At 49.0% G+C, this 25,480-nt stretch overlaps 1 protein-coding gene across 1 annotated transcript in view; it reads left to right on the top strand.

The window, feature by feature from the left end:
- LGR6 (leucine rich repeat containing G protein-coupled receptor 6) overlaps window positions 1-25,480 on the top strand; it is a 123,221-nt gene that overhangs the window by 76,481 nt on the left and 21,260 nt on the right. The window contains exons 5-6 of the mRNA XM_068659597.1: window positions 4,307-4,522; window positions 13,504-13,575. Of these exons, the coding sequence (XP_068515698.1) occupies window positions 4,307-4,522; window positions 13,504-13,575 (288 nt within the window). The remainder of the gene's footprint in view (window positions 1-4,306; window positions 4,523-13,503; window positions 13,576-25,480) is intronic.

Below are 25,480 nucleotides of genomic sequence, written 5' to 3'. Positions count from 1 at the left end.
TTGTTCCCGGCATCATCTCTGGATTGTTCTTGGTAAGAAGGCACACAGATTTTATCCGATACAGACAATCTTCAAAGCAACAAAGTGGCTCTTCAAAGCCCACATGAACCAGAGTCAGCTATGATCCTGCGCTTTGTCGGGCTCTATACCCTTCACCCCAACATCTGACAGTGTCCTGCATGAGGAAAAAGATCCCTTTTCCCACCCCAAACAGGTTCCTTTGGATCCCCACCGCTGCCACTGGCTACAGCTGCAGCAAAGGCACCAGCTGATGGGGCTCAGAGGTTGGTGCTGAGCTGCTCCTCTCACAGATGGGAACAGCTGCTCAGGGAACAAAGATCACATAGGTAAAACCTTAGACCTAGAGCTAAGGGTCTTTTTCCAAAACAGATCCCTCTCTCCCTACCCCAGTAATCCTTAAAACAAAAAATGGAGTAAAATTTGGGCACTTTTAAGACATTTTTTGTTTTGGCTAGGTGTCATGTTGAAATCATATTAATGTCCCATGATTACCAGTAGTAGATGCAGATCTGAAGCCAGAAGCCGAGGCTTTCTAGCAGCTGTTGATGTGCCAGCATTCTTGAATGTCCCACTTAAAATCAGCTCTTTGCCTGCAATGATCAGGATAATGCTCTGTAGTGCCTTGATTCTCGGTTCAGCCTGTGAAGTCGGTTGGAAATGTTGTCCATGCAGACATCTGGAGAGCACTGTGTGTCTCATCCACTCTCCAGACCTACAGCACTGCTTGACAGCAGGCACCACTTCAAGTCCCACTTCCAAGCCATCCAGCAGCTCCGCAAGAGAGACATCTTCTTTTGTTAGCAACAAATGGGTTAATGCTTGTGAGGAAAACCAACTGAGTGATTTGGTGAAATAAAGATTAAAACATCTCCATGGAAGGTGAGGAGCCAGCCCCAGCCTGCGCTGTCCCATTTACCCACTAATCGGCCCAATTATCTTAGGTATAAATCATAACAGAAAACACTTACAGAGCCAGAGTCACACACTGAAGAAAGGAGAGAACTGTTGGGTTGGTTTTTGTTTAGTATAATTGATATAATTACTAACAACTCTGTGCCAAGAACTTCAGCTTTTCTCCTTCCAGAAGAGAGTGGAGAGCTGTCTGAAAGCCATAGCAATTAGCAATCCCCACATGCACAGCTTTTATTAGAAAGAATGCACCTCTATTCCAGAAACAGCCAGCAGCTCCCTGAGGAGCAATTAAACAATCCGGAGACCTTTTGGTACCAGGAACACAGCCATCACTCAGTCCTTGTTCCCTTGTTGGTGCTGCAAAGGCAGATAAATCCTCTGCCCATCCAGCCAGGGGTGAAATGCCTTTAGCCGGACACTTCCCTGTTCCTAATTTTAACTTCAGTAGCTCCAGATAGGTGCTGTTTGCTGTGCTATGGGCCAAACAAGCCGTTGTTTCTGAGGCCCTCATCCAGCTCATTAAAGGCAGCAGAAAGTCTCCCTTTCACCCCACTGAGGAATCTGGCTGGGGGCTGCTTTTCACACTCTGGAGCAGATTAAGGCAGCAATTACATGGCTGGAGCTCACCAGCACGGCTCCCCGGGCACGCGGCTCTCTGGGCAGCAGCCACACTCCTCACCACACGCCACGCTGCCACCAGGGCAGAGGTGAAGAGACAAAAGACCTGGGGCTCGTTTCAGTCTTCAGAAGCGACCTCTCCTTGACAGGAGGGAACGAGACATGGAGCAGAGGCTGGCTGCAGCATGCTTGGAGCTGCAGCTTCTTCGAAGCCGGTCCCTGTGCAGGAGCATTTACAATCTTATTAGATGAATCTCAGTCATTGCCCCATCCTAACCACGGGGATTAACAAAGGTAGGGACCTCCATGCCTTTGAGTGCCAGTGAGTCCCTCAGAAAATCCACCAAGGACGCATCCTACCTCACTGGCACTCCTCTGATACCTACAGGACCATGCACGTAAGGAAGTGCCCCCCCCTGAGCATGTGCTAAATAGCTGTGAGCAAATCTGGCCGCACTAACAGTTCCTCTAACACCTGGGGCACCATCACACTGAAACCAAACTCCTGTGGCTCGTGCCTGTGGCTTCACCCAGGAGCTCACGACCAAAGTGGGACAGAAAGCTAAATAGTGCTGGGAGCACCCTGCTCCCTTGCCACGAACCATCCTCGTGGACAGCTCAGCCTGGTGTTGTACCAGCCCTTGGCTCTGTTTTAGCATCTCCATTTCTGAGAGCTGAATTTGGTTTTGAGAAATGATAACTATTCTCAGTGGATATTTTCATTGTCTGTTCTTTAATTAATTAAACTTGAAACAGAGCATTCACTTTAAAACAATTTTCAGTAAACATATAGGGATTTGGATGAAAGAATGTCTCTGTGAAAAGTAAGCAGTACTTCTCCCTTTTCTCTTCTTTTTTTTTTTTTTTTCCGAAAAACAAATTATGATGCCAAAAAAGTAACAGAATTCTTATGCTGGAGAAGGAATGGAAAAATTAAGCAAAGATTAACATTTCCCACACAAGTTTTAATTTTGGTCAAAAAGTTCTTGTTTGTCCCAAAACATTTTGATGAAAATTTTCAAATAGGCTCTTTAATCTTGCCCTGAGCTGCTGCAGGGTTTGTTTTCTGGCTCTTTACTCTTTGAATATATCTTCACAGGAAGATGAATAATACTGTGCTCTGAGCTGACTGCAGCCTGGGTGATAGGAGGTAAATTGAGGCAGAATTTGCAACATGCCCATCCTTTCAAGATAAAGATATACACTCTATTGTGTAAGCTTTCTGAGCAAAGGTGCAAGCACTGTGGTAACTATCCTGAGTTTTGGTTGTGACATGTTCTCGTCATCCTCAGCTCACCCTCCAAAATCAGTAGAGCTAAGTGAAAACCTTTCAGCCGAACAGCCTTGCACCAGAAAATAGAATATGTTGCTTTGCAGCAACACAAGCGCATTGCAATTCAGAGAAAATCATTTGTGTGGCAAAATGGGCGTACTTAAATAGTTTGTGAACTCTGAGATGTGACGTGTGCTCTTTGAACAAGTGTCTGGTGGAGATGGGGGCAGCACGAGTCTGGGGCTCTGCTCCAGCATTCAACTTTTGTCAGAAATATTACTTTTGATAGCCAAAACACTAATATATATACTACTTTCTTCTTATGGATGATCATTGATTTAAGGGCTGGTCCGTGACAGCTCTGTTAACTGTCTTCTCTCGTGCTGTGGTAAGAGGCAAAGTGCTTTCTCTTTGCAAATTTGAATTCAGAGATGTTTCTTTTAGATAGATTGAGTACACAAAATAGGCTCTGTTAGCCATGGATGGAAATCAAATTTTTCTTTCTCCTTGCTATAATTGGTTCCTGGTACCTCATCCAAATTCGAAAGGTTTTCCTCTTTTATTTTGATTTTAAAATCTACAGATAACACCATATACCCTGCTCACCATCGTTAAAATAAGAGATCTTCAAGAGAGACAATTACTAAAACTATTTTTTTATATAATAAGCTTAATATATTTTTGGCTTCTCATTCTGTTTTGGAACAAAATACCAGTTTTAAAAATTAAAGTTTCTAACCAAATTAAATCTCTGCTTTTCAATTGCCCTAAGGATTCCACGATGATTAAAAAAAAAAAAAAAAAAAAGGCAATTGGCAAATCAAGGAGAAAGAAAGGCCTGAACATGTGCAACACAGAGCGCACATGCTTAATTCCTGTGCCATGACATACGGTCTGACTTGCTCTCAGTGCTTCCTGCACCCACGGTTTTACAGGTAGTGCTGGCTGTTCAGACCTAACGCAGGATCCCGAGCACGGCTGCCACGTACATCACATTTTTCAGGCAAATCCTTTCCCTCTGGCATGAGATTTGGCCCATGCTGCTTGGCTTTCCAGCAGACCCTGTGGCTGTGGGGCTTAGCAGGCTGCAGGGCACTCCAAATGGGGCTGTGGCAGGGCACTTGCGCTTTGGGACCACAGCAAGCGCGGCCCCAGGGGATGGGCTGGGATGTTCGTGCTTAAGTGTCCATCTGGTGGGGTCATACAAAAGGATTCAGCCCAGCTGTTTTGTTTAAAATGGCCACTAAATGGCCACCAGGAAGGGACTATCCTTGGCGGATGGTCAAATATCTCAGGGTGCCAGCAGGAGCCTTGTGCTGAGACCTCCCCATGCTAATCACGACTTACAGCCTAACCCAATCTCCCTGGCCATCAATCCATCCCGCCTCGGCACCAAACCTCCCTTTACATAACGCTGTGGGCACAGAAAGCAATGCTGGATCAATCTCTCACTTATCCCCACCCTGTTTCTTTCCCACTCAGACGCCTGGATGCAAACCTTATCTCTGTGGTGCCCGAGAAGAGCTTTGAGGGGCTGCTCTCCTTGCGTCACCTGTGGCTGGACGATAATGCCCTGACGGAGATCCCTGTCCGAGCTCTGAACCACCTGCCAGCACTGCAGGCCATGACCCTGGCTCTCAACCAGATCTGGCACATTCCCGATTATGCCTTCCAGAACCTCAGCAGCCTCGTGGTGCTGTAAGCCTTTCTGCTTCTATTCCCTCGCAGCCGCGGCATCCTCCGGCTGGGACAAGGTGCTGACCCTGCCTGGCAAAGCATCCTCAGCCCCTGGGGAGCTCCCGCTGCTTGCTCCCGAGGGGCAGCTTTTTGCTCCGGGGGTGGGCAGGCAGGGGGCTGGTTCACCAGAGTCGAGGAATCCCCACCATTTGATGGCAAATGCTAAAATCTCCACTCGCTTTTGAAGTTTTTTAATGTTTTCCCCACTTGAACAGCCAAAAAGGTCCTCGACATCTTTCAAAAATAATGACATTCATTTAAAAAAAAAAAAAAAGATCTGGAAACAAAAAGCAGATTTTTTCCACTGAAAATTCAAACAACAAAAAGCTTACAATTTCTAGTCCCTTCTCCAACCTCTGTGTTAAATCATAGTCATAGAGTGGTTTGGGTTGGAAGGGACCTTAAAGATCATCTAATTCCAACCACCTGCCATGGGCAGGGATATCTTCCACTAAAACTACAGGAATTTCTATTGAAATTAAGAAAAAAAAATAATGAAAACTTGCAATCAGGTCAAAAAGCAAATTTTTTTCTTATTTTTTTTTTCTTGGAAAACATGCAATGAAAACTGCTTGAGCAAATATGATTTGGAACAAAAGGTCTGAGCTCAACACCTTGTCCAAGCTTGTGTGTGTGCGTATTTGCATGACGGTGTAACACACACCACTCACCCGTTCTTTGCAGCGATCACAGCCCCGTGGTGCACGCTGTTGTCCAGTTTGCATGATAAATATTTTACTGACAGTACTCGGAGCAATGTAGAGAACGGGACCGCTGTCGGAGGACACCAGGTGCAGGTGGGACGCATTCACTTCACGGGCAGTGAGACACTAAAACACAGCCTGTAATCAGAAAGCAAACTGATGCCATGGGAGTTACGTCAGGAGGTGCATCCCTTCAATCAACAGAGGCTTGGATAGTATCTGGCTGTTAAAAGGAAGTTTACATGTGCAAATTAGCTAGTCATTAACTTTTTGGTGTTGATTAATAAGTTCAGGTGTGATTGCCAATTACTTCAGAGCTCCTGTATCTACATGAAGTGCTAACTTTTAGTTTGCTAATATGCCTGTTGATATCAGGGTATTAAGTAACCTCAGCATGTGGTGCCTAGTGAAAGCTTAGCAATTAGTTCACTTTCAAAATTTAAAGTGTTTACTGAAACCATCTAGCACAGAAAGTGCCTGGACAAAGCACAGTCCACTGTTTTATTAGCATCGACTTCAGCTGTTTAGACAGATCACAAAGGCTTGTTTAGGAGAAACGCTAAAAGCAACTTGAGAAATGTCAAATAAGTAGTTTTCACCCACAATAGTGCCCATTCTACCAAGACATCCTTTGACCCATAATACAAGCACTTCATTCAGCCTTAATAGCTAGCACGGAGGGTGAGCTGACATTTCGATTGTTATTCCAGTCTCAACGCATGCTGCTTTCATTCTTGCTTATCCCATACTTTGGGTGCGAAGCAACTCCTTAATTAAACAGGCAAGCTCAAGAAATAAAAGTCAATGACCATTAGGTCGCAAGGGAGAGGATAATGTCCCACCACAGACAATTGGACGGGAACACATGTGTGATCCTGCCAGGCGCTGTGGGACACGAAGCTGAATTTTTGTGGGATCACAAGTGTTTGGCAGAACTGTCCCCATAAATCTCTCCCATGCTTCCACGCATACCCCTGTCAGCGCGCAGCCAGTGGAAAGTCACCCAGTGTTCTTCCTGCGCCCCTACCGGGACGTTTCCCTGCCTCACACTCACCCACCAAGCCAAGAAGCTCCCAAAAGCCAGCAGGGAAGTAAAGCCCACGAGGAGACTTTTCCACGCAGGATGCAAAGGATGCGCACGTGCATCCCTCTGCCAGGCTGTGAATGCAAACGTAGGTGGAGAAGAGCTAGCTGCTGCCCGAAACTTCAGCAAACTTCCAGCCCGAGAGGTAAAATGAGCACCTGGGGGGGGGAGAGATGAGAACAGATGTGGAGGAGCAGGGAGAATCTCTCCTTTACAGCCTGATTAATGCTCGTGGGCACAGCTGACCATGGCTGAGGGGGGAGATGTGCTTCTCCTCCCACACCTTGGGACTTTGGGAGAAATGCGGGTGATCCTCCAGCGCTGACACAAAGAACCACCACCAGGACATAGGATCCTCAATCTGGAACAAGTTAAGGGGTTCAGTCTCTGCTGATAAATTACACCTCCGTGGAGGAATTCCCTGATCTTATTCCCAACTGTAGCTGCCGCAGGTTTCTCACCAGGGCTGCCGGGTGTTCGGTAAGCAGAGTCTCATGTAAATCACTCAACATGAAATCCCTGAGGCTCGGGAATTGGCACCATCTTTTCCCAGCCTCGATAACAAGGGCTTCGTGTGCTGTGATGTTGGCACCATGCTGTGGATGGCAAAAGGGAGGCGGCTTCTTTGATCAGGGTGTCTCATGGGAACGGGATACCGAGGATGTTACCTCCAAGTCTGATCTATTCAGGACAGAATGTGTCCTAGCATATACAGGCAGAACTGGTCCTAAATATTGTACAGCTAATGATTTGTATGAAACAGATTTTTTACAAAAAGCATTTTCTTTGTTGGGCACAAAGGGTTTTTCATTTAGAAGCTGAGCATCTGAAACCCCCATGCTGCTGTGCTGACAGGCTGATAAAGAGCATGACAGCCGTTCTCGTTAGTGTCCCTCGTTCCCTCTGTCAGCTGAATTCAGCAGAAAGTCAGCTTCCAAACCAGGAATCACAGCACCTCTTCCAGCCCCAGTCCCGAAAGGGGTCCACGAGCCCTGCAGTAAAATCTCATGGGAGACAAATTTGGGAACCATAGCCCAGGAATTCCCACAGTGCTGCAGAGTCTCTGAGCTGGGCTGTGGTTCCCTTCCTGGTGTCACCGAAGGAGCTGAGCTCCCTCAGCACAGATGTTAGGTAAAACTCAGGATGTTGGGTGGGACACGGGGTCAGGGTGCCCTTCTCCTCCACAGGCCAGGCAGAGGAGGGGTTGCTCTGCAGCCCTGTAATGATGGACCTGGCTAGAGAAAGTCCTTGGGAAGTTTTATGTTCATCACTCAGCAGGAGATCCTTTAAGTTAGAGCAAATGAGGTTAAAACCTGAGTCCTTCTCTGTCTGGGTCCTCAGGGAGCCTCAGCTCCTGGAAATCTCTTTACCTACCACAATCCTGCAACGCTGTCAAAAGGACTCAGCATTTGATACCTTACATCAAGCAAGCTTGGAGCCAGTGAGTTACCTCAGCCCCAGAATCAGAAAGGACGTTCCCGTGCTACTGTCTGCCTGCACAGAGGTCTTTCAGAAACAAAGACTACAGGGAAAGACAAGAACATATGGACAATATCTGAACACATGAACAACATGGCCAGCTGCACCAGGGGCAAGCTGAAGGTGTCTGCAGCCCTTCCAATGGCTTTTGGCACAATAGTAAATTTTAGGCATTCAAAATATTCTGTGGCAAGGACCTCCATAGGTCAGTGATCCACGGGTACCTCCTTAGGTTGTTTTCATGCTGCTACTGGTTAGTTTTGCTTAATGCCCCTTAATTCTTGCACCCTGTCTCTACCTGATCTGTGCCATCTCTGTATGTGTTACTGTCTCTCCTGCCTTTCCTGCATCGCAGCTTTTCCAGTCTCCATCCAACTGGCTGCTCTGTAAGCAGATGTTAGCCTATAAATCACATTTGTTCCTCTGCACCTCTAAGTGGAGAGACCAGAACTACACACTTTTAACAAAGAGAAAGATGAACCGTGAGTACACGGTGCCACCGTGCCCTTCTGTAGCCTGTTTTCTCTTTTCTAGTCATCCCCATCATTTGGTTTGCTTTTCTGACAGCTATCAAACACCAAGAGCTTTTTCCTGTAGACATTTAAGAGGCTGTTAGAGTGTATGTTCATATAACACTATTTTGCCTCTTCTACATCATCTTACATTCATGAAGCCTGAATTTTAGTTGATGTTTTACTGTCGAGGACAAGGAACTCAGCCATGAGTGCTCCCCTCCCAGGCCACCCAGCAAGACCTTCCAGCTGCGTGTGCTGAGATCTGAGGTCACCAAATGAAGCAAATTCTAGCAGAGCTTCTCTCTTACAGTTTTTGTTATGTAAGGACATGACGCAGCTTTATCTCTAATAGCACTAAATAGCAACTAGAGGAGGAAACCAATTTCCAAGATGCCTGAGTTTGCAATCCTCTTTCAGTCCTTGAACTTTCTTTTGGGCAAAGCTTTCAAATGAGCCAACTCATTTTCAGTGCCCTCTGTGCCAGGGAGCAGATGTCAAACATCTTATCCCTGCTTTCCAGAGGTGCTGGGAGACTGTAACTTTGGGTGGCAGCTTAGGAACCGGCAGAACACAGAGCTCCCCAGCAGGACAAAGCCCAGCATGGCAGCTCAGTGCAGGGCTGAGCCCCTGCACCACCGCCTTCACCTGTACAAGGGGGTTAACAAGTCCCTCTCTGAAAGAACCTCGGGGTTGGTGAGGAGTGCCAGGCATGTGCAATTCATTATTACTAAGAACAATATTTCCTGGAACATCTGGGTCCCATTCATGGGCCTTCTAATTTGCAAAAGTGCCTTTTCTCTCTGAGGACCAAACGCGCTGCCTTGGGAAAAGTGAGTTTCCTCCTCCAGCACTTGAGGAAGAAATGAATTGTGCTCCAGTGCACGCCCGACAGTGTCACTTCTCATCAATCTCTGTTCTTTGCCAGACAGCTCTAATGCTGGCCCTTCACCGTCAGGAATAATCCATGGGAATTTGCACCATTTATGATTTAGATTTCTCTATTTATCCACAGCCAAATTGAGGAAAAAGGACAGCTTTGCCACAATAGATCTGGAAATTCATCATGGCAATGGCTGGCACAGTGGGAAGATTCGCATCAAGTCAGATTTGAACTTGGTTCAAAATCATCTAATGCAAATAACCGATGGAGAATGTTTGCATTTGTCTTTTTTTTTTTTTTAAGATGAAAAAATGAAGTCATTAGAAATGAAAGCAATGGAGAATCCACCACTTCTCTTTGTAGTTTGTTCCAGTGGTTAATCATCCTTAGTGTTAACAAAAAAAAAGAAAAAGCTCATATTTCCCATTTGAATTTTCTTTGGCTTTGACTTCAGACATTTGTTCTTATTATTCTATTCTCCACTAAATCACCGAACCATTTTAGTACCCATTTTCTAACCAGGAAGGATCCTATACATTATGCTACACTCATTCCCTTGATCTTACTTTTAATAAGCTAAACAGATTGAGTTCTCTAAATCTCCATCCTACTTTTTTCCCAGCCCTTGGATCATTTTTATTGCTCTTCTCCGCACCCATTCCAAATTATCAACATCCAGCTTACAGTGTGGATACTAGAAACACATTTAGCCTTTCAGAGTAGGTTTCACCACTGCGCTACTCAGCTATACTATCCCTTTCCATACTCTCTCATTTATTCAGGAAAATGCTTTTATTGAAGCAGTATTTAGCATGTTAGCTCAAACTGTTTTTCCCTTGTGTGTAAGAAAAATGATGAAGTTGCCCTGTCCCCTTGGAGGTGGCATTTCCACACATGGAGCTTGTACTGCTGTCGCGTGTGCTGGGCTGTTTCGCAGTTCAACACAAAACTGTTCCTCAGATTTTCTTAATGCACTGAAAAAACATATTGAAAGGGAAATGAAATGAAAATGAAACAAATTCTACTAGGAGTTTTGCAGAGGTGGGGGGGGGCACAAATAAGTCATATGGATATTTCGGGAGTGTTTCTCGAGTTTTAGCACCTAAGAGACCAACCAGGATGAAGTGTCCCCCTCTAGCCTGTCCTGGGGATTATGGCCATTTGTTATTCTGCAGCTACTGCAATTTGTGCTGGTTTTGAGCAAGGCAGAGCATGGCTTCACCTGGCACAGCAGAGGAGCTAACCCACCTTAGGGGCAGGGTGGCATTCATGCTGCTGCAGGAGCACATGGGGCAACCTCTCTGCCATCCTGCCAGAGGCCACCAGGGCGATGGCTTTTGTGATGAGACCACTGTTTTCCAGTGGAGGTACACAGCTGGAACACACAGCCAGTCTTTATGCCAGCCTACAAAAGAGCTATGACTGTCCTGCTTCTTCCTGGGCAAAGCCACTTTCATGGATGATTGCCATGATTGATTATTAACTGATGATTGATTAACCCCCCTCTGTGGTACTGACCTGAAAAGGGAGATAGAGACCATAATGCTTGCTGATAGGAGCAAGGATAGGACAGTGGTGGATACTAGCTCCATGGGAACAGGAGGGCCTTAAAGACTTCTCATGTTTTTGCATCATGAGATGGTTGTTTATAGCTCAGAACCAAATATCTCAAGCTGCTATCATACCAGCTGTAATTTACAGGGCAGAATATAACGTTGTGTGGGCTGAGCTCAAATTGACAAACATTGGAGATGTTGCAATTCCACTTGTTAAAATGTGTTTACCACTGGAGAAAAAAAAAAAAAAAAAAAAGGCAGGATGGAAGAAAAGAATGTCTTTTCAAGTGTTTACCTTTCCAGTTTATATTGCATTCAAACTTGCTTGTTTCTATTATTGCCATGTGGTTGGGTAACAACTCTATTAAGCTTGGACAGCAATTTTTCTTATAACTCTCTTTTTTGGTTGCTCATAATTTTCTCACCAACAAAGAACACCCTTCTGATGATTTTCATTACTCTGCCTCCAAACAAAGCAGATTAGAGCCAAATATAAACACAGCAGGTGGTTGCTTTTCTATTCTCTCTCCATGCCTGACTTGAGCAATAGTAGTCAGACTGAGCTGCTCAGCATGCCCAGCTTAGGCAGGACAGCCTGCTGTACCACCCCAACAAAGCTCCGGGGAGCTCACATCTTACCCAGCACTCAGCATTTCCTTTCTCCTCACGCTGTCCCCTCACTGCAGGCAGAGGTCTGGGGCCAGAGGTTCCTGTGGTACCTCTCGCTGTGATTAGAGAGAGCGACTCCAGATCCAAAGCCAGCCTCCGTTTGCCAAATGCTGGATCCAGTGCACAAAGGGACCCAAGTGACTGGCATCATCTTGCACTGGAAGTGCCAAGTGAAGTAAGGGCAACATGATCTGAAGCTATCCCATAAAATTTGACAGAGGAAACCGTCTGGACTTGAACTTCTTTTCTTATGACAAGAGAATTTCTCCTGTAAGATTCAGCCTCTTTTCTCCCCTAAGAGTCAGAGGCAATCCAAGTTTTCTTGCACATGTCTTCCTTCTCTTTTGCCCTGTTTGCTCAAAGAAGCAAACATATTTTATCACAGATCTTTCCCCTCCCTTCCCCTTCCTCCGAGATGTTTGCATGTTCTCATCCCAACGACAAACATCCGTCTTGGGCTGGTTTCTGAACTGCAGTGTTTTGCAAGCCCCTACCAAACTGCCCTAGAGCCTGGCTGTTTCTCCACTCCCAGCTCCCTCCTGTTTTACCCCAGAATATTTGGCAGTGGGAGCTGTGTGTGCTCAGCCAAACAGTTCACGCTTGAATCCAGGTGGAGTGAGAGATTTTTCAAGCTGAGACAGATTTAGATCAAGCAGCAAATAACGAAAAAGTCATTGATCCACCTGCCAGTGTGGAGCCTCCCCCAGGCTCTTGGAAGGAGGCAGCAGTGTTGGACGAAGGCTGGTGCATCCCTGAGCGTGGGCAAAGGAGAAAAGGACCCCACAGGCAAGTGGTGTGGCAGAAAATTAACCACATGGTGCTCTGTGTTAAAGGAGAACATGAACTGTAAAATGAACTGATGGGAAAACACCCTGATGGAGACCAAAGAGGAGGACCTTACCTCCTTGGTGGGCATTCCTCCACACAACACAGCCCTCGCTGGAAGTGCAGGCTGGGCAACCATGGCTTGTCATGTCCTGTTTTTCATCAGACTTTCCCCAGGCTGCTCACAATACCTTCCTGCACAGATTTCAAGGTGCCCTAAAGTGGGATTTCAGAGGCAGATGAACAGGCAGCCGTGCGGTGCCCACCAGCTGTAAAGGAACCCAGGTGGCTCAAGCACGCCGATGCGTGCACGCAGTCTCTGACAACCCAGAGGAAGAATCCAGGAATGAAGATCTTGGATTTGCCAAGAAACAGGCATGGGAGTAGGAGGCCTGTGGAAACAGAGAACCTAGCAGATGAGAATCCAGGAGAACTCATCACCCATGAAGCCTCCAAGGCAAAAATACCACAGATGGCTTTTCGAGCCAGCAGGCCCCCAGCACCAGCAGTAAGGCCAGGAGCTCCAGAGCCCCTAAGCATGAGATGTTCATGGCATGTAGCATGAGAAAGAAGGGCACAGGAGAAAAAAAAAATCTGTCTTAGTGTAGAGAATGTGCATTGGCCTGTTGCATGGCCCTGGCACTCCAGAGACACTCAGAAGCTTTAAACTAAAGATAACTTTCTTTGCAATCAAACTGGAGCCGATCCAGGAACAGGCAGCGTTTCTTATATATATATATAATATATATTTAAGGAAAGATAATAAACTGTGACTAACAGGATGATTTTAAACTCAAGTTCTTCTTGCTGCTGTTAAGGCTCCGAGGAGTCCAAATATGACTCTGTCCTTAGATAGCACCCAGTGCCCACAAACGACTGGTGAAGTCACACAGCACACCCAGGCTTGGTAGCAATGTAAGGTGAGATTTAGTGTTTCTTGAAGCTTCTTGTTTAAGCATGTTCATCCAAGGTCAGCCAGTGGCTGTGTAAGTAGAGGTCTCTTATGCCCTGGGAGAAATGGGAGCTTGGTAGTAGCTCCAGCACTATTACACCTGGCAGTGTCTGATGAGGCAGGAGAGGAGACCTGTAAGGTCTCCTGTAAGGTTTACAGAGACCTGTAAGGTCTCTGTAAACCCCTCATCATCCCAGCCATGCTCAGCTTGTCCCTGTACCTCAGATTGGCAGCAAAAGGTCATCTCACATCTCCACTGACCTCTGCTTTGTCCACAGGCACCTGCACAACAACCGGATCCAACGCCTGGGAGCCAACGGCTTCGATGGGCTGCACAACTTGGAAACCCTGTGAGTCACCTCCTGTCCTCTCTGCGCGTGTTCACCCCCGGTGTGCTCTGTCCCTGCCCAGTAATGGGGTGCAGTGTGGCCACCTGAGGCCACCAAAATGAGGGGGTGGCTTGAGTTCAAGGCTGTTAACATTGGTGGGGATCTATGGAGTAACTCCCTGAGATGGTCTCACGGCACCACACGGAGCCAGCTGACTTCACCGTGTTCTTGGCACGGCTGGGTAGGAAATCTGTCGGGAACCACAGGGGGGTGGGAAGCAGAAATGAATCCTCCTCCAGGACACATCTTCATTTGCAGAAGACGGGTGACCCTGAGCCCACGGGCACTTAAATCTGACGTGCTTGCCTTGCACACACACAGTCTGTGATGGCAGTATGAATTGCTTGGGTCTCGTGTGCCGTGCGTTGGCCTAGGAGGAAACACAAACAAGAAAGCAAATAAATCAAGGCTCTGTAGGACTGGAGGAGGCGCCTGTGGCCCTCAATTGTGCAGAAACATGTCCCTTCATGGGAGCCGTGGGGTCAGCAAGGCCAGCTCTCCTTGCCAGGGAGAACTAGGGGGGTCTGGGTCACAGCAAAAAGCGAGGTGACGCTTCCCAGCATTCAAGTGCCATTCACGGAGGCAGGGCCCTTCTGTGCCGAGCACGGCGCCAGCAGCAGCGAGCGGGTGAGACTGGAAGCAGCAGGCAGGCTCTGGGTCCCCAGACGCACTCCTCGGGCAGGCCCATGACATGCATTGTCTCTCGCGCTCAGACTGGCACATCCTGGGGCCACCCAGAAGGGCTCGGCTGGGGAGAGGCTCAGCAGTGCCAGGGAGGAGGCTGGGGATGGAGCGGGATGGATGGGCTCTCCTGGAGGCTGGTGGGGCTGCCCCATCGCTGTGCCAGCTTGGCTTGCTCCCCCAGAATTTCTGGTGGGTTCGGGCAAATGCATGAGGGCAGAGTCATGCCATCAAGGCAGGACGAGGGTGGGCAAGTCGCAGGAGGGAGGAGAAGACTCACTGATGAATGGGAACCCTGTTTGGGCTGCAGCCCATGCAGCAACATAGCAGTCTGCATTGGGGTAAATTTATTCTGCAGCCAAGGTGGTTGAAGCCACCCCACTGCCCAGCTCAAGCACAACAGAGCCACAGAGAAAAACCTGGCCCCTTTTTTATTGCAGGGAAGGGTAAAGGGCTTCCACTGTCCTGGGGGATAATTCAGCTTACATGGACACTTGCACTGAAAGCTCATTTTCCCTCCCTTCCCCTGTTCCTGCTGTAGTGCTTTCTTTGCCTCTTCTTATCCATCTGTTCCCCCAGTGCTCAGGGCTCCTCAGCATTCCCACCTTGCTCTCAGACCCTGCAGTAACAGGACTGCAGACACTGCAAGGACGGGGCTCTCCACTGCTGACCAGAGAGCCCCGGGAGTGCTTCGCCTTCAGGGTTTGTCCCCTTTGGAGCAGGGCTTTGCTTGACTATTGCCCAGCACCTGTGTTCAGGCTCTGATGGCCCCAATGTGTTCATGTGGTATTCCCTATGCCCCATCCTCCTTGAGGATGCAAGGGCAGTGCTGTGTCGAGATCTCCAGGCTCTCCTCCCTGTCTAATCACACTGAAGGAACATCTTAAAGAGGGAGAGAAATGGGTTTTACTCCTCATAGCCTGAGCATCGAGTTCTCACCTCCAGGCCAGCAAATACCTCCAGTCCCTGCTCTTTGAGGAACAAATTGTCCCCCAATGGAGCCAGCCCCGCATTAATCCCCGGCACTCTGGGGATTTTGGCCCCATTGTCTGAAGCTGGCCAAGCTTTGTGGCAAAAATATTTGGCTGCATCAACACAGCCACGCTGCTAGAGCTGCATCTACCTACCACCTCCCAGCTCCTGTGCATGTGGAGACTATTACAGTCTCCTGCACATACCCTTTAATTCAGATTATGATTACATTCTGTTGACAGCACTTAGCACATTTTCTTGGCTTGGGCAGGCCAAACTGAGCTCCCAGTTACCCCGTGGGCGTTACCTCCTGGAAGGCAGCAGGATGGCAAGATTTGGTGAAGACAGAAACATCTCCAGGGTTCCTAAAATGAGTATTTGTGGCCAAATGCTGATTATAATCCAGGCACAATAGCTGAAGAACTGTAGGAGTTGAGAGGAAAGAATTGTTCTCGGGGGGTTCAGAAAAGCATACAAAGTTTTAGGTGCAGAAACCTCTGTTCCCCTAAGGGAAATGTTTCTCTTCATATTCAGCTAGACAGAGAAACATCTGTTTCAACAAATACAGAAAAAAAAATAACTTTAGAAGGAACAGGACCCACTGCTCCATGCAGGTTGCAGCAGTGTGCAAGCTGCTTATGCACAACCACACCAGATGCCTGCCTGGCTTGTGCAAAACCAGGTCCCAGCTGAGCATCTCTGTTCATGGAGATGGCTTGGCTGTCATATTTCAGGGGGACAGCAAGTCTAGAAAGATATAAAGTAAAGCCAGATGAAGGACTTCAGCTTTCCTGTGCAGATACCATGCATAACAGCAGATTGCCACATACAGAGCAAGAGCAGCTCTGAGTTTTCCATGGTAATGAGGGGAAGGGCAGAGAGATTGAGGGGCAGGGAGATGGTGCTGAATGTGCAGCACTCGCCAGGTCTCAACTCATCAAACACCAGCACATCACTGGAGAAAGCAGCTCCAGGAAAATCTTCTGTCAGGGCGAGATCTGGCTGCTCACCAGTCCCCCCAGCCTCATCTCCCTGGGAAGGAAACCTGGGCAGGCAGGCTGGAAGCAAGTCAGAGCAGCTCTGGCCAGCTTCCCAATAGGGTTTCGAAACAGCCTTGAAAACCAGTGAGATTCCCTCGCCGGTTCCCATAAGCCTGAGAGATGACAGAGAACCACCCTGCAGGGCTGCAGGAAGAAACTCCAAGCGTGGCCAAGCCGTGCAGCCAGGTGTTAGATGGCCAAACAGGGCGATACTTGGCATTTTTCATCTTTCTTGACATAGAGTAAACCAGAGCGCTAATATCCTTACATGACATGTTCCTCCTGTAGTCCCTGTGGGTAATGGACTCATCCTTTAAATATAGTGTGAGCTCTGGGGTGCCCACAGGAGATGCAAAGCAGAACCAGCTGGGAAGAGAGATGTAAATACCAAGAAAGTGACAACCGTGACCCATAGGCATTCCCAGAGGGGAACTTCCAGCAGCTGTTTGCTCTCTGGGCATGAGGACCACAGTGGGACCCACCCGAGAGGGCTTTGGGTGAGGAGTTGGGAGGTGAAATAAAGGAGGAAAAAAAAAGCCAAAAAAAAAGCCAAAGGGAAAGATGAGCTTTTGTAAGCAGAAGCAAAGTATGCCAAAAGCTGAGAGTCCAGTCCTGCTGCTCTTCACTTGGCTTCGCTGTTCCTGCTTTGCCTTGTAAAACCTGCCCTGTAATGTATTTCTCCTTACGCTGTTTAATGTGGGCTATAAAACATCAGGCAGCATAACTGGCTTCCAGCTGCTTGGACGGGGGGATCTTACTTCTACATTTCCTGATCATTTGGGCCTTAATTTCTAAATCTTTAACAATGCAGGGGTTAGGGGAGGGGGATTAGACTGTATCTGTTCTGTAGCATAAGCTTGGTAAGTGGGGATGTTCAAGGAAAAGTTGCCTGCAAAGAGCAGTTGACTGCGGCCAGGAGTGTGCAATGGCAGAGGCCGATTTTTGCAAACATCCAGTCTTTGCACTCTCGGACCTGGGGAAACAGGGCAGGGGGGGAGAACAGGTTTGTTTTTAGAGCAGCAGCAAGGGAAAATGCCATCCAAAGGCCTGCATGGTGCTAATACGTGAGCTGAGTTCCCCAACACTGCATCAAGCCAGTATTTCTCACGGGGAGAATCCTGTGACATGAATTTCCACGGTGACAATGACTTTGTGCCCGGGTTTCTTCCTAAACACCTTAGCCCAAAAGCTGACTGCTTTTATAACGTTCTTGAGCTTTGCAGCCAGTCTAAAGGCTGATGAATAATTGCATCAAATCCACCCTGGATTCTCCATGCCTTGCAGAGCTGACTCTGACCTCATTAGATCAGTTATGAGCATGTTGAACCTGATCAGCTAACCATCCACTTCCCTGGAACATAATTTTTTCATGGAGCAGCCCTGGAAGGGAAGGTGGATGCACAAAGCAGCTCCAGATGGCCGTGCCCCAAGTCATTGCCCTCCGCAGGGTGAAGGGATGGAAGGGGCAGGTGGCCTGAGACACACCTGAATATATCCAGTACTCCAAGGAGAGCCATGGGGAGGGCATCGAAACGTGGAGGCTGGATCTCAGAGCTGGCCCCCAAGCCCTAGCTCCAACCACCAGCAAGGCAGCAAGGGAGAGATGCAAAATGAGAGCTCTGAGCTATGCCCTAAATAGCAGCAATTTGCCCCCAGAGCGCTGCTCCCCTGACTGCCCATGCATCTGTGGCCCATCTCGGATGGGGACATGGTGGGGGAAGTGGCTGAGAGAGGCCCCGCAGCCCTGGCTCCTCTCCTCTGCCCGAGCTGACCCCGCTGCTCCCACTGCTCCCAGTCGTTCCCACTTCCCCCTCCCGTCCACACCCTTCCAGCTCCTCCGCCAGTCAGACAAAGGAGATAAATCACTTGGAAGGAGCAAATCTTCATTCATTTAAAAACCTTTTAATTTATTTTTTAAAAATAGGGCTAATAAATTAAAAACGTCTCCCAGAAGGGCTGAATCCAAAACCCTCTGGCTCCAGGCGTTTTATCTGCCTAACCTTGCCTCACAGGAAATGCCCTTACCACAGGCTTTCGCAGCGCGCTGCCCTATTATCCGGGTAATTAGTCGAGTCTGTAAATGCAGAGCAGAGCTGGAACCTACTGACTCCTCTGGAGAGCTGGATTTTCTATGGAGGAAAAAAAAAATTAATATAAAGTACACCTCGGGCGATGAAGGCAGGAGGAAGGAAATGGGAAATATCTCCACCGCAGCTCATACAGGGATCGTTTAACCCTTTAGGGCTGGGCAGGCCTTGCTGTTCTCCTGGAAAATAGTCTGCCAAGTGCTACCTTGCTCTTCAAGTGGGGTTTGGCTCCATCAGCACGTTTTAACCTTTCTGTGCAGTCTCCTGGTGTTAATCCCTGTCTGCGCTGTCCCAAAGCAGCTGATGGCTTAGAGCCCTCGAGGTACATTGCCTGCTCTGATCACTGTGTAAATGGAAGGCGACTTTTCCACACGGCAAAATCTGTAAAACTGAATTGGCAAATTCACTAACCACCACCTGGGAGCACTGGGATCAGCCCCTTCCCTTCTGTGGTCCCCTTGGACCAACCGGTCCCTGTTTGCTGCCTATCCTCTCCCAAAAGTAGGAGCCTGGACTGCCTCACTGAGCAGCTCAGGCTTTGAACCTGTACCTTCTGACCTGACTCTGAGCTTTGGCAGAACCTGGCCTCATGCAGACAGGACATTCCGGAAAACTAAAAGGAAAAATCAGGGAGTGAAGCCCCCCAGGTCACTGCATTTTTCCATGGGTTATGGCTCTGCTGCAAGGCTCATCCCCTTCCCAGGACACTGCTTACTCTCCCTTTCCCCACCAAGTCCTCACATTGCCCCTCTTGCACCCTGCAGGCTCCCCCATCCCTAAGGCCATCTTGCAACACCGGGTCTCCCCAAACCTCCAACCTTTGTGTGTCCAGACATGTGTGCTATGACCCGTCCCCAACTCCTGTGGCTCCTCAGGCATCATCTTGCTTGAAGCCTTCCCCTCGGACGCAGCCTGGGTGCTGCCTTTTGCAGAGCAGCTGAGGCAGAGCAGTGCTGGAGGAGGGATGCCCCTGCCTCCAGAAATGTGAGAGTGAATTGCTTGCCCGTGGAAGGGAGGAGCAGGCACTGCAGGCAGCACAGAGGGCAGCGGAGGCGAGCTGCGGGCATGCTTTCACCACGGATATGCTGATGCACAGGAGCTCTGCCAGCACCCCTGCTCCTTTCTCCCAGCACCAGGGGAGCCCGGACCCACCGCTTGTGCACCTGGGGGTAGGTGGGGGTCCCCAGCATCCTTCCCGCAGCGCAGTTCAGAAACACTGCTGTAGAGCAGGCGTTCTGCTGCCTGCTTCTTCCCCTGCCTGGCCAAGTGCAGCAGCCTTCTCCGTGCCTCCCCTGCCTGAGTCATCAGCTCCATGGTTATTGTCTGTGCATCTGAGCGACCGAGGTCCCCGCTGCTCCGCTCTGCGGTCAGCTCCTTTTGTGTCTTGTAAATGATATGTTCATGGCAGCGCTTGTGCTCCCAGGACCCCCCACGAGATCCTGCTCTCAAAGGCTTATTTCAACCTTGTTAAATAAATCAAACGGAATTGAAAACATATTTAATTCGGTACCTTCATCAGTTAGAGAACAGACAGAAATACTGGTTGGAACAGACACATTCTGGGCACCGCTGCATTTTTAAATGGGGAACAGAGCTGTGCGAGGAAGGACTGGCAGCTGCAGACGTACAAGGCAGGACCTATAGACAGGTCCCCAGCAGTAGAGCTTTCAGTGCCAGTAAACCCTGTAAAATGGTGCAGCACCATGTAAGCGAGAGGCTGGGATGCTTCCAGGCCAGGGTATCAGCAGGAATCCTTGTACAGAGGTTGCTGCTTGCTTCTGGCAGAAATCAGGTACTGCTGGTACCTGCCAAGCTTCCCACAGTGTGGGGCCCACCTCTGCTCCTTTGGGACACCCACGAACTTTGCAGTTCACCAGCAAAGCCTGTGTACTCCTCAAAATTTGCTAAAATGGGCATTTCTCGAACACGACATTTTCTCTCCCTTTCCATAGTCTGGATGAAACAGGCAGCTCTTCTCAGCTCAAGCTCAACCACAAGCCATGACCTTGCTATAACGCATCCGGGTAGAGCTGGCTGGCTGGTGGCGGGCAAGAGGTCAAACTAAATGGCCACGACAGCCCCCTTGGGCTTTAAGACTACCAATTAAATCATTTCCAGTGCTTGATTTGGCCACAGCAACCAGCACGACTAGCAGCAGCGGTAATTACATTTACCGGTAGCTTGGTGAGATGCCAGAGCAGGACAGGTGGAAATGCAAGTCCTTATCAGAGGCTGCACAAAGTGTCTCTCCAGGGCACCACGGTAACGTCTCGAACTACTGGCAGCAACCTGCAGTGGGACTGAAATAGTCAGCAAATGTCCCATCTCCAGCTTCTAATCTTATTGCATCTTCAGGTTTATTAGCTGCAAATTTGTGGTGTTTTGTGGCTTATGGAAGAATTTATAGTACTATATAATTTTTTTTTTATTTTTTATTTTTGGCTTCCTGTGTGGAACCACTAATAGTCCCTAACAGGCAGAAAATTGACCTGAGACTCTTTCCCCTCCTTCTCTCTTTTTGGCCCGATTGAAGATATTAATAGTTCCAGGCTGCATGTTGTCAGCTTCAAATCACCCTGGCAGTTAAAGCCCAAAATAACTGTGCCTTTGATGTCAATTTACTTTTATTTCTGAATAAGCAACAGGGTTGGTTAAGATCGTCCAAATATGAAGCTATAGGCTCACTCTAGAAATAACAACAATGGAAAGCCAGCCAGTTCATTGTGTCTCGGGCAGACTGGGTGACCTTTAAGAGGTTTTCATTTTGACTAGAAGAACAGACAAGACTCCTCCTGACATCCCACTGCGATGCCTGGAGCTGGTAACTTGGAGCACAACTAAGGAAAGTGATTTTTTATAGTCCTTTCTCTTGCACATCATTTCTGAACTTCTTGGCTGGGTGACTTCGCTTCCAAAAGCCTTTGATAATGGGCAAAACTCCCTTCCTAATGCTATGGCCATTACTCCTTTCTTTTTTCTATGTACAGTTTTATGAGGTTTCCCAATTGTTTCGGCAGGAAGATGGCCACAGCACATTATCATCCTTCCACCAAGCAGTGCTAGCAGGGGATCTGCTCTCCAAAATGTGCCAACAAGGGTGGCACCCCACAGCCAGGAAGCCCATACACAGTGTCCCACAGTCCTGGGACAGACCACAGAGCTGGGGCAGCTGAGACCTTTGCAGAGCCAGGTCCCGCTGCCTTGGCCCTAGAGGCCTCCCTGGCCAGCCCAACGCCACCCCAGCCCATCTGCCACAGCAGTTAGGGGGGATAGTGTCACCTGGTGGCAGGTTTGGCTTTTTGCAGCTTTCCCCATGCCAGACACGAAAGTGCCTGAGCACGGAGCTGGGACCAGCAAAGCGTTGCCAAAGCAGCTCAGATAAGGTCAGAGAGAGGAAGTGGACACCTGGAGCTGGTTTCTACACCCCATCCATTTTCCATATCGACCCAACCCCTGGAAAGGGTTTGGAGATGAGGCTGGCTGGGACGTGTTCCTCATGGGAGAGCAGGTGGAGAGGAGCCGTGTCTGGGCTGGATGCAGCCCTGCTCGCCTCCAATGTCCGCAGAAAGACCCATGGACCGAGTTTCACTAAATGAGCAGAGACCTCCTGAGCCCGTGGAGCTCCCCACTGCCACCACCATTTGCCACCTCCCTGCGGGGACAGCTGGGACCATTTCTGGGCCATTATCTGACCCAGGGCCTGATTCGAGCTCTGGATAGGAAGAGGAAGGGACAGGGAAGCCACCCTTGTTTGCTGCCTTGGGTTTGGGCTTTGGGGAGAGCTTTCCCACCACAGGGAAGAGCTGAAGCTCTTCCACGGGTACCTGCTTCGTCCAGCCTCCCCCAGCCTGCTGAAATCCCCAAAATCTGCAGCACTGGAGGCAAGTCAGGGCAGTGTGAGCAGCACACAGATCAGGAGCAGTCAGCTGCGAGCAACACTGCGGGGAGTTGTTAATGAGCACAGTCGGGTTTGTTTTCCGGGAGGGAGCTCATCACCCCGAAAACCAGGAAGCACCGGCAGGAGCGAGCACGGGCACATTGTCTCTCCTAAACAGGCTGGGGTTGCTGGCAGCCAGGATGAAGTGGCATGACTACACCTGGTTGCATTTCCACTTTCCAACAAGCCCAGCAGATGCCAGAAGTTAGCGACAGCTTTTTTACCCAGAGGGAGCTGCTTAACACAATGCTCTTTGTATCTGTCAAACGCAGGGGGAGGGAGGCCTGGAGATGCTGCCAGGGCTGGGAAAAGGTGTGTGTTCACTCAGGAAGAATTGGTCCTGTACGTACTTGCACACACACCGTGGTACAAACAAAATGTTCATCTGCTGATGAAAGAACAGCCTGCCTGGAAGAGACACAGGCTGGAAAGGAAACGCATTTCTAGAGAAAGACAGGAGCAAATATTACAGCATGCTGAATTATTCCTTGTAAATAATATTGGTTACAGATCTAACTCTTTTTCTGTTAGTGAATCACAGGTGATCCAAGCTTCATCTTTGTTGGGCAATACTTTCCATCTGTCGGCTGCTCACAGACACGTCGGGTATCGCTGGGGAGAAACTCAACTCCAGGCACAGAGCTTCTCGCAGCATCAGTGATGCTGCAGAGGTGGGCTGAGGGTCACCTGGGGACAGAGTTCATGCTGTCTCCTCCCTGGGGTCAGTCCCTTGGCATCACCCAGGCCTGTCCCAGAGCCCCAGTTTGTGTTACAGAAAGTTGGGCAAGCGGTGCGGGCACACACCCAGCCTTAAGTGACCTCTGCAGCTTCCTGCGCTGCTGTGAAACCTCCCTGTAACCTTGGAAAGTCCCTCTAGGGTGAGACTTTGAAAGGTATTAAGCATCTTATGTGCAGATAGAGATTTGAGACTGTCAGTCAGTTTAGGCTGCTAATGCCCTCTGATTTCACTCAGTGCAGTGATGTGAACGTTAATGGGCTTTGACTGATGCTTTCAAAACGCCCAGCAGTGTCCTGTCTGCACTTCCAATCACTCACTCTCTTTTTAAACCCATTCCTGTCCCTCTCTGAGCTTTGGCTGAGGCTTTTTGCAAAAGCCTTGTCCTGCCTGCCCCGGCACAACATCATGCACACAAGGTGAGGCACAGACATGAGAGTGATGGACACCTGGCAGGTCCAGCAGAGAGCTACTGGCTCAGAGCAGCCAAGCAGCAGACAACGAGTTGTGTGCATCTTGCAAACAGTGAGGTCTACGAGCAGCCATGTGTTAGGCTATTCTTAGACAGATCGTTTTAGACTCAAGCAGAGGAAACTGGAAAAAAAAAAAACACTGATCCACTGGGACCCAGATGAAAACTGAGCATGCCAGAGCAAGCTCTTTAGGAGGTGTGGACCTCTCATATCTAATAGAGGGGATGAGGCTTGAGGAGGGGACGCCTCGCTCCTGGTTTTCTCCTGGGCCCTGGGGACACAACTCTGCGTGTGCTGGGGCTCTGCCATCACATTGCAGGTCGGACAGGGCTGGGAGGTCTTGTCTGTCACCCTCTCCTGCTGACTGCAATTATTAGACTATTTGAACCTTTTCCAGCGCCTTCCATTTGAGGCTTAGGTCCTACAGAATCCTGGGTCATTTGCTCAAATCCACACGTGCAGAGCAGGCAGCCAGACTCCCTCTGGCTGGAGGAGAGAAAAGCTCTTGGTGTGCTGTTACAGGACCTGCCTCGTCCCCTGGGCTGCAGAGGGAATCCAGCAACAAGGGGCTGATGTGGACCTTTTCAGGGCTGCATAGAATAAAACCCACCCAGGCCAATCTCACGTGCTAGGGAATATTTGTCAGGGAATGACAAGACAGGAAATAAAACCAGGAAAAAAAAAATATGAAGTAAGTGCTATCAGCCTGGAGTCCTGGAAGGCACAAAGGAAGACCAATTTGGAGAGACTAACTGGGATGATTTACTGTGTAAATACCTACCGGGCAAAGCCGAGACGGTGCCGTAGAGTAATTCGCATGCAAGGATGCGGGCAAAGGAGAAGACCATGTAAGAGAGAGGGGGGCCAAGAGAGATCATAATGTAATTACCATGCCTGGGCCCAGAGGTTGAGAATTACAAGGTAATTGGGCAGCAACTCATTGCTGTGTAAATGTATGGTTATTTCTGTTCTGCAAACCACAATCCAGGTTACATGGTAATTACTTTGAGGTCCATTAAGTGTAATTATACAGTAATCTCCAGGAGCCAGTAATTACCCTCATGTTCCAAAGTATCTACCACTTAAAACTCGGGGAGTTTCATGCAAGGAGGAAGCAAGTCACATGGCTTTCAGGCTTCAATGTCCTGGTCTGTGGGATGACCAGCAGGGAGTCAAATGGTCCCATTTCAGCTGGACCTGCCTCTCCATCAGGCCTGCTAGAGGAGGAACATTTCACGTCTAAAGCTCTGCCGGCCTCCCCAGGCTCCCTCTCATCAACAACAGGATCGGTGCCTCCAGAGGCCTGATCCTCCCCAGCTGCTAGTGGTGCCCTGAAGCTCAAATGAATAATTTCCTGCAGGTGCCAGCCCATTACTGATGTTCCTAAGGGCTGAGGCCTGGGGCCAGTTTTGTTTCACATGTTATCAATGAGGATGAGGGGATCACTGAACCTTGGGAGGTTTTAACAACCCCCCGTTGGGTGGGACTGCTGGGGGACAGCAGGGCTCTGCAGGGGGACCTGGCCAGGCCGGGTTTCTGGGCCATGTGGTGGTCAACAAGGGCAAGTACAGGGCCTGTGCTTGGGGCACGCCAACCCCGCACACAGGGAAGGGTGCCTGGAAAGCTGCCCAGCAGAAAAGGCCCTGGGGTAGCTGACCACAGGCTAGTGTTGGGCCTAAGGGCCCAAGAAGGCCACAGGTTTCCTGGCCCTCATCAGACCTGGGTAAGTGTCTGAACATCACCTCCAATATTGCCCTCAGTTTGGGGTCCCTCACTGCATGGTCATTGAGTGTGTATAGAGAAAAGCAGCAAAGCTGTGAAGGGACTGAAAAGCAAGTGATAGCATGCGAGGCAACAGCCTCAGGTGGCATCAGAGAGGATTAGCTTGGACATCGGGAAGGATTTCTTCATGCAGAGGGTGGTCAGGCATTGAAATGGGC

Source organism: Anas acuta, chromosome 24, assembly GCF_963932015.1.
Source record: "Anas acuta chromosome 24, bAnaAcu1.1, whole genome shotgun sequence".
Taxonomy (NCBI): Eukaryota; Metazoa; Chordata; class Aves; order Anseriformes; family Anatidae; genus Anas; species Anas acuta.
This window is presented reverse-complemented; position numbering and strand designations above follow the sequence as displayed.